General features: G+C 36.1%; 1 protein-coding gene across 1 annotated transcript in view; it reads right to left on the bottom strand.

The window, feature by feature from the left end:
- The window catches only part of LOC114047345 (complement C5-like), a 120548-nt gene that overhangs the window by 5436 nt on the left and 96324 nt on the right, over window positions 1-18788 (bottom strand). Inside the window, exons 34-39 of the mRNA XM_027868146.1 lie at window positions 18568-18670; window positions 9122-9196; window positions 8898-9003; window positions 6318-6401; window positions 3758-3847; window positions 907-990 (exon numbers count right to left, since the gene is read on the bottom strand). Of these exons, the coding sequence (XP_027723947.1) occupies window positions 907-990; window positions 3758-3847; window positions 6318-6401; window positions 8898-9003; window positions 9122-9196; window positions 18568-18670 (542 nt within the window). The remainder of the gene's footprint in view (window positions 1-906; window positions 991-3757; window positions 3848-6317; window positions 6402-8897; window positions 9004-9121; window positions 9197-18567; window positions 18671-18788) is intronic.

An 18788-nucleotide genomic window follows, 5' to 3' on the forward strand; every position in this document is an offset into this window, starting at 1 on the left:
TTCACAGCCTATCTGCTACTTAATCCCTCTTAGTTTCAGTTTCCTCACTTGTGAAATGCCAGAATCGGACTAGGTGACCTCTAAGGGAGTCCCATCTCTAAATCAATGAGCCCTCTGGGAACCTTTGAGTTGGCACATCAAGAACCAGCCCAAATCTTAACCCCTTCATGAATCCTTCCTTGATTTCTCAGGGGCCAGGTGTTTTCTCCTTCGGCACTAACAGAGCACTCTATTTCTATCTTTCCTATGAGGCTGACACATTCTTCTCTTTTAAAATTCTTTGTTCTCCATCTCATCTCCCCCACTAGTCTATCAGTTCCTTAAGGGCAGGGAGGTCTCATGATACAGTGGAAAGTGTACTGGAGCCCAATTTGAATGTCAGCTCTGCTGTTTTCACCCCTGTGATTTTGGTCCAGTTGTTTCCCCTCTACAGGCCTCAGGATCCTCATCTATGAAATGGGGGGAAGGAAGGGAGTTTGGACCAACTGATCTGGAAGGTCCCTTCTAGCTTAAAATCTGTGATCCTATTTAGTTTCTTATGTTTCTTTACAAATCTCCAAGTGATTTCTCTACACTGAGAAGTAGAATGGTAACTAGGAGTTCTGACACATGGGGCAAGCATTCCAAGATGTACCTGGGCACATCACCACCATAGAGGTGGGGATAGAGGGAAATCCCAGGTTTCCTGCTGGGAAGGTTGCTGATGGAGAGATGGAGCAGAGCAGGGTGAAGGATGGGGGCAGGCGGGGAAACTCATCATCTGGTAGCTTGCATTTTTATCCAACTGTTGAGCCAGGTGCTAAACTCAGTTGTATCTTTCAGCTAAAGGAGTACAACCCTAGCTGTGGCAGAGAAGTGTAGCAAGTACTCAGCAGACATTTATTGCGTGAATGAATATGTTCTCACCAGTCTTGTAGATATCCAGAAGGGTTGCAGTGTACTTAACAAAACTATTTTCTTGAGTGACGGATGAAATCTTGACTTTATAAGCTAAAAAAGAAAACAACAGTCAAGACACTTACTCTGATACAGCAACAATATATCATTATACAAGTTTAGTAAGGTTTTTTTTTTTCAAATCCTAAGATATCTTAATTGCCTGTAAGCTAGGATAATTATAAAACTGATAATACTTTGTTTTGGGAGAAAATTAAATTGATTTATTTTAAAGGCCATGGACATATTTCTCATGCTCTTAAAATACCACTTTAGCCACACATAGTAGCTGCTTGTAGTTCAGTGGCGTCCAACTCTTCATGACCTCATTTGGAGTTTTCTTGGCAAAGATACTAGAGTGGTTTGCCATTTCCTTCTCCAGCTCACTTTACAGATGAGGAAACTGAAGCAAACAGGGTTTAGTTATTTGCCCAGGATCACACAGCCAGTAAGTGTCTGAAACTGGATTTGAACTCAGGTCCTCCTCATTCCAGGCCCCACACTCTATCCACTGTGCCACCCAGCTGCCAATTCCTGCTACTCAGGAAGCTGAGGCTAGTGGATTGCTTGAGCTCAGGAGTTCTGAGCTGCAAAAGAACCAAAGCTGATCAGGTATCTGCATCAAATTCAGTACCAAAATGGTGAGTTCCCAGGAGAAGAGGGGCACCAGGATGCCTAAAGGGAAAGGAACTAGCCCAGATCAGAAATAAAACAGGTCAAAGTTTCCATGCTGGTCAGCAGGCTTCCATCAGTCTAGGTGAGATGGGGAGAGTCAGTCTCCAACATGCATATGCATGCACGCACACATACAGGCACACACACATATACACACACACGTGCAACTCTATTGGGGATTCCCTTACCTTTTTTGTAAATCTTAGCTTGGACTAATTAGAGTAATGGTTTCATTAATTTCAAGTACCTTTTTTCTAGATTTTCTAGGATCAGAAATATAAAGACAACATAAAGACACATCTGGTATTGTGAAGTTTAAAAGCACTACATCTAAAGGATATGCAATGACAGCACATTATAATCTATATCAAATTACTTGCCTTCTCAAGTAAACAAGAGGGAAAGGAGGGAGGGACAGAATCTGAAACTCAAAATTTTTTAAAAATAATATTAAACATTTTGTTTACATGTAATTGAGAAAAATAAAATAAAAAAATTTTTTAAATTAAAAAAAAAATAAAGAATATGCAAACCCATTGCTGAGAGGGCCTCAGTTTTCTCCTCTATTATACTAGGTGGTGCCTTCTAGTTCTAACATTCCATGATCTGAGGTATGTCTCGGTTCTATACTTTTATATGTCCAACAAATCTATGGAGCTTCTGGATTTCAGACCATTTCTCTTTATGGTGAGCATGGGAAGGGTGAGAATGTAGAGAGTGAGGAGCAGGAAATGTTTCCATTGCTAGTGAGGGGAAAGGGAGTAATTAAATTCTGTTTTGGGAGTAATTAAATTCTGTTTTTGTTGTGAATCTGCTGTCTCTAGAAAAAAATTGACCAAGTCATATAAATCCACATTGGATTTTCTTCCTTTTGGTCTAAACTATATAGCCAATATTTAAGAGATCATCTGTTGCTAAAATAGATTGAGAAAAGTAACTGCTACAATAAGACAACATCCCCCCGCCCAAGTTTCAACTTATTTAAAAGTCTGCAAAGGATCTTTGCTAAGCACAGTATCTGAGGCAGTGCAGCTTCAAAGAAAGGACACTAAGAGCAGGTTCTAGTTGTGGTTCTGCTACTAACTACTTGTGTGTTCTCACTGTAAAATGAGGGGTTTGGATTAGCTGGACACTACAAGCCTTTAAAAACTCATAAATTCTGTGGCCCAAAATTTTATATTCTAAAGAACCTTCACACTCTCACATTTTTAGGCTAGGACAATCCCCTTCCTACTGGTGCAAGAAGAACAAATAAAAGCAACTATAAACCACCCATGTTGTACATCTATGTAAAAATCCAGTCTAAATGCCATTCTTCCATTAAAATGCACATTAAAATACACCAGACCTTCGGGGCAGGAGAGAGGAATGAAACTAAGCAGTTTTCTTTACAAATGTGTATGAGATCTATTTACTGATCTTTTTTTTTTTTTTACTTTTTATGTTTGAAGTTTTTTTTTTTTTTAATTGAAATTCCCGAGTTGCCTTTGCCCCTTCTGAATTAGTGGGCAGCACACATTCCCCAAACATTGTTTCTCTGTGGTTTCTGAAAAGCTCTCTTGGAATATATTTTCATCTTTGCAATCCAAAGGAATTCAGTGGGGTAAAGTGTCTTAGTTGTGCATGCATGTCAGTCTTATAACTAGTAATGAAAATCACATTTCTGCACTGAAGGACACACAATTGGGAAATGATGGCCTTTCCTTCAAAAAGAACACATAGAATATAATCTCTGTACTTAATTTTGTGTCCTTCTAAATGTCCTTCTAAATTTTGCATTCTTAAGCTTGATTTTCACAGGAGAGTAAGTAGACTGGGTAACATGCCTTAGCGTAAAGGGCTGTGGGATTTCAGTTAGAATGCCTGAGTTTAAATCCTAGTTCTTACTGGCTTTGGTGTCTTAGAGAAGTTATTTCACCACTCTTGAGTTTTCTGTTTCCTCATCTGTAAAATGGGGCCATATTACATTTTCATTGTCTGACTTATAAAGTTGTCATAAGGAAAGAACGACAGAAATGTATGCCATTAGAACCATATCATGGGTTTGATAACACTTGTACTACCTACTTAACAGAGCGGTTTTGAGGATAAAATGAGATCATGTAGGCAAAGCGTTATAGAAATGTGAGTTATTGCTCAGACTTACCATATGCAATGTCTTCTTGGCAAGCTGCTTCCTTTCTGGCATCTGCAGAGATTGTTAAGTCTAACTTTTTCTTCATTTGCCCACAATCTGCTGTTGGTGTGGTTTTTTGGTTGTTGTTGGTTTTTTTCAAGAAATATATAGAGTCAGTATGAGGTAATAACATCACAAGCTCTTTGCAAGAGAACAGGGCTTCCCCATGGGCTCATGTTCAAGTCAATATAATTTTGGTATCCCTCAATTCCTGAGCTCCCACCCCAATATAGTAGAGCATTTCTGAAGGAGCAAGTAGCTATCTCATTAGTAGAAGTGGCCATTGCATGGGCCTGGTCCCGTGCCTTCCACACAGTAGGCACTTCATAAGCTTTTGTTGTGCTGGCCTAGAAGGTAGATAACTTTCAGGGTTACCTATTGGTCCATTGCATTGGAGTCCCCACGTTCAACCTAGAATTGAAGGCCCTCCCCAATATGACTCCATCCTCTCTTTCTAGGTTCATTTCTCACTACTTCCAATCATGTCCTTTATACGCCAATCAAACTGGACCAGCTGCTAACCCCAAACACACAACATATTTTCCTGTTGCTACACCTTTGTTCATAGTGCTTCCTATACCTGGAATGCCTATCCCCTTCCCTATCTGTTGAAATCCTACTTATTCATCAAGGCCCAGCTCAAATCATACTCCTCTGTGAAGCTTCACTGGATCTCACAGACTAGAACTGACCTCTCCCCATCTGAATATATACCACTTCATGCCCCTCATATATTTGTCATATTCTACTTTGTATAATAGTTATTTGGGCATAGATTTATCTCCCTTACTGAACTATAAATTCCTTGAGGGCAAAGGGACTTTGTCTTATCTTTATATCTTTCCTGGGCGGGGGAGGGCTAACATAACCTTGCATACAATTGTAGGGACTGAAGGGTTTTTGAATGAATTATTTGATTGATAATTTGGTTCAAAGTCATATATTTCAAAGAACTAAATGTTATAATATAAAAAGAAGGAAACAGCCTAACCAAATAGCAGGAGCCAATTAGTCAATAGGCCTTTATTAAGGACTTACTATGTACCAGGCCTATGTTAAGTGCTGAGAACACAAAGAAATGCAAAAACAGTCTCTGCTCTCAAGGAGCTCACATTCTGTAAGATAGACAACATGCAAATAACTAGGTACATTGAAAATACATACAGTGGGCATGAACAGTAATTGCAGAGGGAAGGCACTAGCAGATGAGGAAATGAAAAAAAAGCCTCCTATAGAAAGTGAGCTTTGAGAGGAGTCTGGAAGAAAACCGGGGAAGCTGAGAAGCAAATAGGAAGGGGGAGAGCATTGTGTAGATGGATCACAGAGTATGTGCAGGAGAGTAAGGGTTAGGGGTCAGGAAATGACATTGTGGAAGAAAAAATATTTCAGCTCTTTACCAGTGTCCATGCCTTTGAGGAAAGCTTGGTTAAATTGCACACTAGTAGTGTCTGAATAGTTGAAAAGGATCACAATCATTAAGAGAGTCAGAGGCCAGAAGAACCAGAATCTCTCCTCTCCCAAACGTCTCTTACACAGACATGGAGTACTGAGTAATTATCCTCCACGAATGAGGAGAATCTTATGCACATAGTCTTAAACCTCAGTTTACAAAGTTTACAAAGATAGCTCTCTGTGGTGGCAAAGGACTGGAAATTGCAGGGATCCCCATCAACTGGGCGGGGGGAATGGCTAAACAAGTTGTGGTATATGGTTATGATGGAATACTACTGTGCTGTAAGAAATGATGGACTCAATGATTTTAGAAAGGCATGGAAAGACTTGCATGAAATGGTGAAGGGCAAAGTGAATAGAACCAAGAGAACACTGTATACAATAACAGCAATATTGTTTTAAGAATGACTTTGAACAACAAATCATTTTGACTATTATAAATAAACAAATTAAAAATAAAGGACAAGGGGCAGCTAGGTGACACAGTGAATAGAGCACCGGCCCTGGATTCAGGAGTACCTGAGTTCAAATACGGCCTCAGACACATAACACTTACTAGCTGTGTGACCCTGGGCAAGTCACTTAACCCCATTGCCTACCCAAAAAAAAAAAAAAAAAAAGGACATATGAAGAAAGATGCTATCTGCATCTAGAGAAAGAACTGATAAAGAGAAGTGTATGTAAAATAATTATATATATATATATATATATATATATATATACCTATTTGTGTCTAATGGTAGCCAATCCTAGGGCAGAGAAGGAGGAAGGGAATGAAAAAAGGGAAAAAAAGAAATTTACAAAATAACTTTATTATGTATTTTAAAAGAATAGCAAGCTGTTCATAATAAATTTACGGTTTCATGCGCAATCATCTTTTTTGTTCTACTGTGTTACGGAAATGCTTTATTCCATAAATTAAAAATAAAATAAATTTTAAAATAAATAATTACACTTATACATGAAAAAAAGTGCATAGACTAGTGCTTGGCACATAGTAGGCCCTATATAAATGCTTATTCCCTTCCTTTTCTCTTCCTTAATATACACAAAAATAAGCACTTTAAGTAGAATTTACCTTCCACACAACCGCAGGTTGATCCTTCACATACTTTTTCCAGTTTGCTCGGGAAAAGGCTATAAAATGTAGTGCATTGTTTATCTGAAGCAAAGAAAAAATTGTCAAGATAATAAGGAAAGGATTTCAAATGTTTAACATAGTTTACCTGTTTGAGTTTCTTCCCATGAAATCATAGAGGGAAAGATAGGGGTACAAGAAGACTTTTGTAATTTAGGGGCCCAGGAAATAGTCTAAGTTCCTATGGTGACATGGTTTTTCTCATTGGTATGCTGGTAAATGTTTAAAAACCAAGTCTCCAAAAAAATTATGTATCACCTACTTTTAAGTTTAATCTGTAATGTTAACACTTTTCCCATCACTTTCTGAAGTCAAAACAATCAACAAAACACTAAATCAAGCCCTGATTTGTAGTGTTTGCTGATTTGTGAAGTATGAATGCTCACAATGAAAATTGAACAATTGTCTCTGTGGGCCATTACAAGCTGATTCCAATATATTCCTACAAAGTTGTATAAACATAGATGAAAGTCATTTGCCATTTTTATCCTCTGGGACATGAATATTGAAACCTTGCTGGAAGCATGATTTAAAGGAAGGAGTCTTAGCTTTGTAGACAGGAGAGACTGGTTTGAATGCTGGTTCCAGCATTAGCTGTATAATCCTGGGTAAATCACTTAATCTCTTTGAACCTCAAATTCATCTGCAAAATGAGGATAAAAATACTGGTACTAACTGTCTTATTGGATTAGTGTGAAGAAAGTGCTTTGTGAATCTTAAAACACTATGGAAATGTGAACAATTATTATAACCCTTATGGGTGGGACAGATGTTAATGCGGTAATCAGTGTGCCATTGTCTTCTCAAAGAAAAAGGGCAAAGCTAAGGAAATGGGGGAATATCTCAGAAAGAAGGAGGTTTATGGCATGAAGCTTAGAAGAAGAATGGAGTAGTATCTGAGATGAGACTATTTTAGATTAGGAAGTTTAGAACCAACTAACTGTTCAATTAACTGTTAAGTATTCTGATTTCTTTTCTTTTTTTTTACCATCTTAGAAAAACCCTCAACAATGTCTTGGGTCTGAAAGGGGTAAGGGGCATTGAATGTCCAAGCAGATTGATATTTAGGGTCACAATGTATAATGAGAAGATACTACAAGGATGAAAATGAGATTGGAAATAAGACTAAACAGGGTTGATTAGATATATAGAATTAAAAGGAGGGCAATCAGAAAGTCCCTTTGGCCCCTTAGGACCAAAGCTATATGTGGCCCAAATCCCCAAGGCTATCCTGGATTTGGTGAAATCCTATGGGGTTCTTCCTAGGTAAATAAAAAGTAAGAAACTGAGTAGGGATGAGGAAGGGGTGGAGGAGGTAGAAAGTTGGCAGATTACAACTGAGATTTGGGATTCTCCTATGGGGCACAATCCCCCACATGTCCTAGCATGGTGATAGCCCTGGAGACAAGACCTCTGAGGATATTAGATGACAATGTTTTAAAGTTGAAATAAGTGGAATGGGCTAGGAAATGCATCATTGTTTTTCATGGGGTGAAAGGAAGCCTAGTCCTTCCTGTTTTATCATTAGACCATGGCTATTTCCCAGCCACCAAGGCGAGGGAGCCCTAGAATAGACATATGAGTGAACTCTTTCCACTTCTTGCTCATTTCTATGCTAGAGAATGCTAAGTATTGAGATGATTGTTGGAACGTAATGACATGTGTGTGTATGTGTGTATATGTGTGTGTGTGTGTAGAAAGAGAGAATTTTTGGCACTATGAAAGACTAGGCAGACATCAACAAGCATTTTTTTTTTAACAAGCATTTCTTGAGAATGCCAAGAAAGCTTCTCTTGCCCCCAAATACATCCATCACCAGGTTGGCTCAGTGCTTACAGTTACACTATTAAAGATTCATTCATTTGCTTGTTTTTTTTTCTCCATAACTTCCCTACAAAAATACAAATACCTTCCCAGAGGAGTAAAGCATTCCATCTTTACCAGCTATTAACACAGTAGCAGGGGCTTAGCTTGTTGTATCAATTTCCAACTATAATTGCTAGAGGAATGGGACATAGGGCAAATTAGTTTGGGTTGGTGGAAAGTATAGAAAAATAGATGCCAAGTCCAGCACACAACTTGGAGTCAGAAGGCCTAGGAGGGGCCCAGTAGTGGGAGAATCCTGGTATAGAGAGGAAAAAGGAAATCATAATGTGGAGAAGCAGCCTCTGAGTAGAGGTAATACACAAAACAAATGTCATCAGCTTCATTCTTAGGGATGGTTGATTTGAAGAGAATTGGTGTCATATAGTGGACCGAACAAGGGATTAGGAGGAATTAGGAGATAAAGACATTGGTGTTAGCACTCCCCCAGCTCCTCATGAGACCTTGGACAAGTCACATACCACTTTTGGCTTTAATTGCCCTGTCTGTTACATAAGGGTAGGGAGTAGCTCTTGAGAATCCCTACTAGATCTCACGTTCTCTGTTCTAATGATTTCTTTAGCTATCACATTCTATGTTATGTTACTACAAAGAATACCTTTGTGGAAATTTTAAACTTTTAGTAGAAGTGAGTACCTGGTCTATGGTATTCATATACCGAGAATGTAGCAGGACTACGGAGTCCAACCCAAAAGAGCTCGAAGATCCGGAATCGAACACAAAGGAACTCATCAGAAGGAATCTGTTTAACAAGTTTAAAATTTTAAGGAAACCACATAGAAAATTTAACTTCATCAAATAGCTTTCTTAGGCTGAATTTATATTTAATCACAGTAATAAAAAATAAATGAAGGACTTACTGAATTCAGCTGCAGAATTACATGCCCATCTTTGATTTGGTAACTTGTTAATAGTCGATCAACCCCATTGGTGAGCTAAGGAAGAAAGGAAAATGACAAATTTAATTTTATCTTTCTTTTACTTCTTCATATTACCATGGTACAGTAATTATAGGACAACAATATGGTGCAGTGGATAGAGTACTGGATTTGAAGTCAAATCCTGCCTTAGACAGTTACTAGCTGCGTAGCCCTGGGCAAGCCACTTAAATGAGGACAAGGAAAGCATTTACCTCCTAGGGGTTGTTGTCAGGAACAAATAAGACAACATTTGTAAAGTATTCATAAACCTTAAAGCACTATAGAATCTAACTTTTAAAGGAGATGGAGAGCTATACATCTTTTCCTTAAGGATTTTGAAAAAGTCCCATTATATTTACACATGCAAAATTCCACAGATCTTTACATACTAGGCATGCAGGCTGTCCATAAAAACAATCTGATCTAAGATGGAATTCTGCCCTGGATAGCAAATTTCAACCAGCTTTATGGAACAGAGCTCTCTATCATCTTTAATTGGTTCCAGGAAAACAAGGTGAAACAATTTTGTGGGACAACCTACTTCCACAGGAACAGTATTATGAGAGGGTGATTGGCCAAATAACATCACGTATTGCAACTGTACAGTGAGGTTTTGGTTATAATGTATTAACAATTATGGTGAAATAATGTTGGTCAGGGCAATTTTATATGGGGCTACACCCAAGTACTGAAATTCTAAGAAACAACATGCATCTTTAAAAACAATTTAAAAGGTGGAGCCAAAATGATGGAGTGAGAAGAAGCATTAGAGTCTAGTTCTCCAGTTTTAAAGAATGTACCAGACTGAATTCTGATCAGGAAAGCCAAAAAAAAGTCATGGTGAGTCACTTCTTTCAGCCCATGGAGGCTTAGGGAGATGGACAAAGAGGTGAACTCTGGGAAGGAGGTCTGACCCTGAGTGCGCATGGTGTAGAGCATTCCAGTGGCCAGGGGCTGAGAGTTAGCTGAGACGCGACACCAGGAAGAGATGTCTGAGGATCCCTAAGCAAGCACCCACCAACCAGTAGAGAGTGGTTGGAAGCATTGGCTTTAGCTGTGTTCTGAGCACAGAAGAAGTTCTGGGAAGCAAATAGTAGCTGCATGGCTCTGATGCCTGGACCACAGAACAGAGTCTCAGACCAAAGGGGAGCCAGCAGTTCAACAACTCTGAACCTGCACAGTCTCTCAGCAGGCCAATAGTGACTGAGTCAAACAAGAGTCTGCTGAAATTCCCAACCACAAAAAAGGCAATAGACTCAAATATGGGTCAGGAACTTGCAGATTTCACACCAGAAGGGCAGTAAACAGAACTTCCCTCAAATCCTGCCACTTTGGGAGCACTGAAATCTCGCAAGCCCCAAACCAGAGCTGCGAAAGCTGCAGAAGGGTATACAGGCCAGACATCCCCCACCCTCCAGAAGTGTACAAAGTCTGAAGTCAAAATATAGGCTAGAAGAATGAGCAAACTAAAAGAGAACACAAATGTAAAGAGCTATTTTGGTGACAGGGAAGCTCAAGACACAAATGCAGAAGAAGAGAATGACTTGAAAAAAAATCTGAAGCAAAATCTCATAGATCAATACAACTTGGACACAAGTTGAACAAGAATTCCTAGAAGATTTAAAGCAAGACTAAAAGAAGGAACTAACAATTACTTAAACAATAAATAAGAGCAGTAGAGGAAAGAATGAGAAAAGAGACAAGAACTAGGGAAGAAAGACATGAAAAGAGAATTAATAGCTTAGAAAAATAGGTACTAAATCTTACTGCAGAAAATAACTCTTTGAAAATTAGAATTGGCCAAATGGAAGGTAATGAGTCTATGAGACATCAAAAAATAATAAGATAAAGTCAAAAGACTAAAGAAATAGAAAAATATGTGAAATATCTCATAGGAAAAACAGATTGAAGAGAAATAATTTTAGAGTTAATTGGACTGAGGCAGCTAGGTATTGAAGTGGATGGAGTGTTAACCCTTGGAGTCAGGAGGACCTGAGTTCAAATCGAGCCTCAGTCATATAACACTCACTAACTGTGTGACTCTGGGCAAGTCACTTAACCCCAATTGCCTGACCGAAAAATTAAAAAAAGTTAATTGGACTACCTGAAAGCCATGGATGAAAAAAAAAAAGAACTCAGCCATCATATTTCAGGAAATCATAAAAGAAAACTGTTCAGGTATCTTAGAATTAGAGGGCAAAGTAGAAAATGAAGAAATCTACCAGTTATCTTCTGAAAGAATCCCCCAAACGAAAACTCTAAGAAATAATATATACAGTATAATTAACTCTCAGTCAAAAATCAAGAGCTCCCAGCTTAAGAAAAAAATATTGTAAGCAGCCAGAAAATAAGAATTCAAGTACCAGGGAGCCACAATCAGGATCGTAGAAGATTTAGCAACTACTATGATAAAGGAGCAGAGAACTTGAAATATAATATTGTAGAACACAAAGGAGGTAGGCTTACAATTAAGAATAACCTATTCAGCAAAACTGAGTATAATACTACAAGCAAAAAATGAATTTTTAACAAAATAGAGGACTTACAAGCGTTCCTGATGAAAAGACCATAGCTGAGTAGAAAATTTGACATACAACCACAGGTGTAAAGAGAAGCATGAAAAAGTAAATATGCATGAGAAATCATAAGGGACTAAAAGAAGGTTAAACTGTTTACATCTTATATGGGAAGGTGATACTCAGAACTTCATAATCAACAAGGGGTCATAGAGGATGTCTAGTTAGACAGAGGCCCTGGGTGTGACTCTGTTTTGGTTTGGATTATCTCAAAAAAGAAAGGAATATAGGTGAAGAAGAGGAATGCACTCAGAGAGGTTTGAAGGGAAAAGAAAATGGGGAAAAATATCTCACATAAATGAAGTGAGTAAAGAGAAGTTAGACAAAAAAGAGGGGTCAATAGGATATGGTGGATAACACTTGAACTTCACTCTCATCTGAACTGGTTAAAGGAAGGAAAAATACACATACACACAGGTGGGTGCAGAAATACATCTTACCCAACAAAGAAATAGGAAAGGAGGTAAGAGAAGAGAGATGAGTAACAGAGAGGGTAGATTATGGGAGGTATTAGTCAGAAGCCACTAAACTCTTAAAGGAGGGACAAAGGGAAAAGAGAAGGATAAGGGAGAGAAGTACACAGTTAGTAATCATAACTGTGAATGTGAATGTGATGAATTTTTCCCATAAAATGGAAACAGATAGTAGAATGCATTAGAAACCAGAATTCAACAATATCGTGTTTACAAGAAACACACTTGAAACAGAAGGATATACATAGAGTTAAAATAAGGGGCTGGAGCAGAATTATTATGCTTCAACTGAAGTAAAACACGCAGGAATACAAATTGTGATCTCAGACAAAGCAAAAATAAACTTAATCAAAAAAGCTAAACAGGGAAGCTACATTTTGCTAAAAGGTACCATATCAATACTAAACATATATGCAGTAAATGGCATATTATCTAAATTCTTAAAGGAAAAGTTAAATGAGTTAGAAGAAGAAACAATAAAATTATAATAGTAGGGGATCTCAACTTACCTGTCTTGGACCTAAATAAATTGAACCAAAAATAAACAAGAAAGAAGTTAAGGACTTGAAGAGAATTTTAGAAAACTTAGATATGTTAGACCTCTGGAGAATATTAAAAGGGAATAGAAAGGAATATACCTATTCACAATTGTGTATGGCACCTTCATAAAAATTGACCACATATTAGGGCATAAAAGTCTCACAACCAAATGCAGAAAAGCAGAAATATTCAATGAATCTTTTCCCTACCATAATGCAATAAAATTACACTCAAATAAAGGTCGTTTAAAACAATCAAACATTAAAACCATTAAAAATTAATTGAAAACTAAATAACTTAATCCTAAAGAATGGATTGATCAAAGAACAATTATACAAATGAGCAACCATTTCATTAAAGATAATGACAACAATGAGACAACATACTAAAATTTGTGGGATGCAACTAAAGCAGTATTTAGGGGAAATTTTATATATCGAAACTCTTTCATCAATTAAAAAAAAAAGCAGATCAATAAATTGGATATGTAATTTTTTAAAAGCCCCTAAACATTCAACAAATTAAAAAAAATCAAATAAACACTGAAATAGAAATCTTGAATATCAAAATGAACTTACAAAACTGAAAATTTAAAAATTGAAATAATAAATAAAAGTAGGAGATTTAAAAAAAAGATAAGCTATTAGCTAATTTCATTAAGAAAAAAGAAAGAAGAAAATTAATCTATTGGTATAAAACAATGAAAAAAGCAATTCACAACCAATGAAGAAGTAAAGGCAATTATTAGGAACTATTTTACTCAACTCTATGCCCCCCAAACCCTCTGAAAATCTAAATGAAATTAGTTAATATTTACAAAAATATAAATTGTCCAAATTAATAAAATAAGAAGTAGGATATTTAATAATCCTATCTTAGAAAAAGAAATTGAATGAGCCATAAATGAATGCCCAAAGGAAAAAAAAAATTCTAGGACTAGATGCATTTTAAAGTGAATTCTATCAAACATTAAAAAAAAACACAACTAACCAATTAATTCTAATACTACCTAAACTGTTTGAAAAAAGAAGTAAAGAAGGGATCCTACCAAATTCTTCTATGACTCAAATATGGTCTTGATATCTAAACCAGAGAGTGTCAAAACAGAGAAAAAAATATAAATTAATCTCTCTACAAACTTTTGATGCAAAAATTTAAAACAAAATATTAGTGAGGAGAGTGCAGCAATATATCAGAAAGACCATACATTATGACCAGACTGGATTTATATCAAGAATGAAGGGGGTTCAATATTTGGGAAACTTTAAGCATAATTGAATATTTCAATAACAAAATCAACAAAAATCATATTATTATTTCAACAGATGAAAAAACACTTTTGACAAATACAATACCCATTCCTATTAAAAACACTGGAAAGCATTGAAATAAATGCAGATTTCCTTAAAATAAGTCGTATCTACATAAGACCAAAAGCAAGTATTATCGTAATGGGAATAAACTAGAAGCTTTTCCAGTAAGATCAGGGGTGAAACAGGATGTCCATAGCACCATTACTATTCAATATTGTACCATAAATACTAGTTATAGCAACAGATTTAAAAAAAAAAGAAATCGAAAGAATAAGCCTAGGCAAAGAGGAGACAAAACATCACTTACTATAGATGATACAAAGTTTACTTAGAGAACCTTAGAGGGTCAATTAAACAACTCATTTAAACAATTAACTTCAGCAAAGTTGCAGGATCGAAAGTAAGCCCACACAAATTATCAGCATTTCTTTATATTACCATCAAAATCCAATAGGAAGAGATAAAAGAGAAACTCCATTTAAAATATAAAATATAAAATTCTTGGGAATCTATCTGCTAAGACACACACAGGCACTATACGAACACAATTACAAAGCACTTCACATGAGCAAAAGCAGATCTAAATAATTAGAGGAAATGTGAATTGCTCTTGGATAGGTTGAGACAAAATAATAAAAATGATAATGCTACCTAAATTAATTAATGAATTCAGTGCCATATCAATCAAACTACCAAAGAATTACTTTATAGAGCTAGAAAAAAATCATAACAATATTCATCTGGAGGAACAAAAGATAAAAAAAGAGGAAATCAAAGAAAAAAAAATGAGAAGGAAGGGAGTTTAGCAGTACCAGATCTCAAACTATACTAAAAGCTGTAATCATCAAAACAACTTAGTACTGGATAAGAAATAAAGGGATTGAATAATGGAACAGATCAGATATAAAATATACAGAAGCAAAGGGCAGGTAGGTGGTGCAGTAAAAAGAGCACTGGGCTTGGAGTTAGGAAGACTCATCTTCCTGAGCTCAAATCTGGCCTCAGGAACTTATTAGCTGTGTGACCCTGGGTAAGTCACTTAAATTGCTTTGCCTCAGTTTTCTTATCTGTAAAATGAGCTGGAGAAAAAATGGCAAACCACACCAATATCTTTGCCAAGAAAGTCCCAAATAGGGTCATGAAGAGTTGGACATAACTGAAAAATGACTAACAACTAAATACAAAAGCAAATGACCACAGTAAACTAGTGTTAGATAAACCCAAATATCCCAACTATTGGGACAGCTAATGAACTCACTAATCAACAAAAACTATTGGGAAAACTGGAAAGTAGTCTAGCAGAAACTGGGCATAAATCAACATCTCATGCCACATACCAAGATAAGCTCAAAATAGGTACATGATTTAGACAAAGAGGGTGATATCTTAAGCAGATTAGTTGAACATGGAAAAAATTATCTGTCAGATCTTCAGATAGGGGAAGGGTTCATGACCAAACAATAGGCTCACAGGAAGCAAAATGCATAATTTTGATCACATGAAATTAAAAATATTTTTGCCCAAACAAACCAATGCAGCTAAAATTAGAAGAAAATGAAGAAATTTGGAAAAAATACTTTTCATCAAGTTTCTCTGATAAAGATCTCATTTCTCAAAAATATAGTGAATGGAGCTAAATTTATGAGAAAAAGAGCCATTCCCTAATTGATAAATGGTCAAGGGATAGGAATAGGCAGTTTTCAACGGGAAAAAATAAAAGCTATCAATAGTCATTTGAAAAAAATGCTCTAAATCACTGACAGAGAAATGCACATTGAAACAATTCTGAGGTCCCACTTCTCACTTATCATATTTGCTAAGATAACAGAAAAAGGATAATGACAAACGCTGAAGTGGATGTGGGGGAAATGGGTACACTAACTGTACACTGTTGGTAGAGCTGTGAACTAGTCCAGTCATTCTGGAAATCAATCAATAAAAAATTATTATGCACCTACTATGTTCCAGACACTACGCTAGTGCTGGGGATATAAAAAGATGCAAAGAAAAAAAACCAATATGTGCCCTCAAAGAGCTTACGATCTTATGGGGGAGACAATATGCATGCAAATCTATGCAAAGCAAGTTATATATAAAATTAATAGGAACTAATTAACAGAGTGAAGGCACTAGAATTAAAAGGGGTTGGTAAAGGTTTCCAGTAAAAAATGAGATATTAGTTGGGACTTGAAGGAAAATGGGGGAAGGTGTCAGTAGGCAGAGTGGAGGAGGGAGAGCATTCCAGCCATAGGAGACAACTAGAGAAAATGCTGACGCTGAGAGGAGTGTCTTGCCAGAAAATAAGTAAACTGTGCAAACCCCTTCTATTAGGTCTATGCCCCCAAAGAGATTGAAGAAAAAGGAAAAGGATCCATCCATACAAAAATATTTATAGCAGCTTATTTTGTAGTGGAAAAAAATTGGAAACTGAGAGGATGCCTATCAATTGGGGAATGACTGAACAAGTTATGGTATATGAATATGATAGAATGCGATTGTACTGTAAGAAATGTTAAAGGGGATGGTTTCAGAAAGATGTGAGAAGACTTACATGAACTGATGCAAAGTGAAATGAGCAGAACCAGGAGAACAATTTACACAGTAACAGCATTATTGTAAAAATAATCAACTATGAAAGAATCAGTAACTGATCAACACAATGACCTACCCAAAAAATGCTGTCATCTTCAGATAGAGAACTAATGGGCTAACAATGCAGATTTTTTTTCAGCACATGACTAATAAAGAAATTTGTTTTGCATGACTTCATATTTGTAATGAGTTTTGCATTTCTTGCCTTCTCAATGGGTGGGGAGTGGGTTGGGAGTGGAAGAGAATTTGAAATTAAAAATAAAATTGATTTTTTTAAAAAAGAAAAGAAATAGCAAGTATAATAGAACAAAAAAAAATGTTGAAAATGTAACCAGTTGATTGAAATTTGGCATCAAGACCCCTGACTAATTGTGTGGGCTTACTTAAGATTTTTTTCACATTCAGACTGTTTGTATTGGTCAGTTTTCAAATAATAAGTAGGCTAGCTTTGATTTAGGGGAAAAATAAAATAGAGGCTGATAGGTTGATGAATGAATCAGATTAGGTGTATAATTTACAGAAACAAATGATCATAGTAAAGTTTGTTTGATAAATGCAAAGATCCAGCAAGAATTCACCGATCCACAAAAACTGTTGGGAAAGCTGGAAAGTAGTTTGGCAGAAAGTAGGCATAGACCAATACTTTATGTATACTGTATACCAAGATAAGCTCAAAATGACTACATGATTTAGATGTAAAGATGATATCATAAGCAAATTATTAGAGCATGGAAGAAATTACCCATCAGATCGACAGATAGGGAAAGAGTTCATAACCAAAGATTGTGAGGTTCTCAGAAGGTAAAATTGATAATTTTGGCTACATAAAATTAAAGTTTTTGCACAAACCAATGCAGTTAAAATTAAAAGAAAGGAGGAAATTGGGGAGAATGTTTACAGTAAGCTTCTATCGTAAAGGTCTCATTTCCAAAGTATTTAAGAAAAAGAACTATTCCCCAGTTGATAATCAAAGAATGTAAACAGGCAGTTTTCAGAGGAAGAAATACAAGCTATCTATAGCTATATGAAAAAAAATGTTCTAAATCACTAATAATTAGAGAAATGCAAATTAAAATAACTCCAATGCACATCAGACTGGCTAAGATGACAAAAAGAGAGTATGACAAATGCTAAAGAGGATGTGGAAAAAACAAGTATAATAATGTTCTGTTTGTGGAGCTATGAACTAGTCCAACTATTCTAGAAAGCAATTTGGAACTATGCCTCAAAAGGCTATTAAACTGTATATACCTTTTAACCCAGTAATACTGCTACTTGACTGATACCATAATGAAATCAAAGTAGTACTTTTTATGGTGGCAAAGAATGAGGAAATGAGGGAATGCCCATCAGTTGGAATAGCTGAACAGGTAGTTACATATGAATTTCAAGGAATAGTATTATGCCCTAATAAATGATGAAGAGGATGGTTTCAGAAAAAACTAAGAAGACTTATATGAGCTGATCCCAAGTGAACAACAGAACCAGGAGAACAGTTTATAAAATTATAACATTATAAAGATAATCAATTTTTAAAGACTTGGTAATTGATTTACTCATGAACCAACCACAGTTCCAAAGGACTCAGTATGAAACTTGCTACCCACTTCCTGATAAAGAACACTAATAGTGTAAATTTAAGCATATTTTATGCTTTTTTTCTTTCTTAATTTATTTTTGGGACATGGCTAATGCAGAAATGTGTTTTGTATAACTACATATTTGTGATGGGTTTTGCTTTTCTTGCCTTTTCAATGGGGAGTGGAGAAGGGCAGAAAAACTAAAAATAAATAAAATTGAATTAAAAAACAATTAAAAAGAAGATTAAATCCAATACATCATAAAGGTTAGGGCCCATAAAAATATTTAACTGAAATTTTGTTGATATTTACAGTAGATAAGTCTTCTCTATTTGCACCAATTCCAGTAGGCAAAGCTATGTCCATCACAGCATGGGAAGATCCAGATGATGATTCTTCCCCATTGGGCTTGTAGCTAAATTGGATAAGAAAGTAAATATTTTAGTAGATAGCATACCTCAGGAAAACTAAACACCTTCCTCTTCTTCTGACCATGAACTTTTAAACTCACCTTCATTCTTCATAAACTATAG

The sequence above is a fragment of the Vombatus ursinus genome, unplaced genomic scaffold, assembly GCF_900497805.2.
Source record: "Vombatus ursinus unplaced genomic scaffold, bare-nosed wombat genome assembly UNPS02014786.1, whole genome shotgun sequence".
Lineage (NCBI taxonomy): Eukaryota > Metazoa > Chordata > Mammalia > Diprotodontia > Vombatidae > Vombatus > Vombatus ursinus.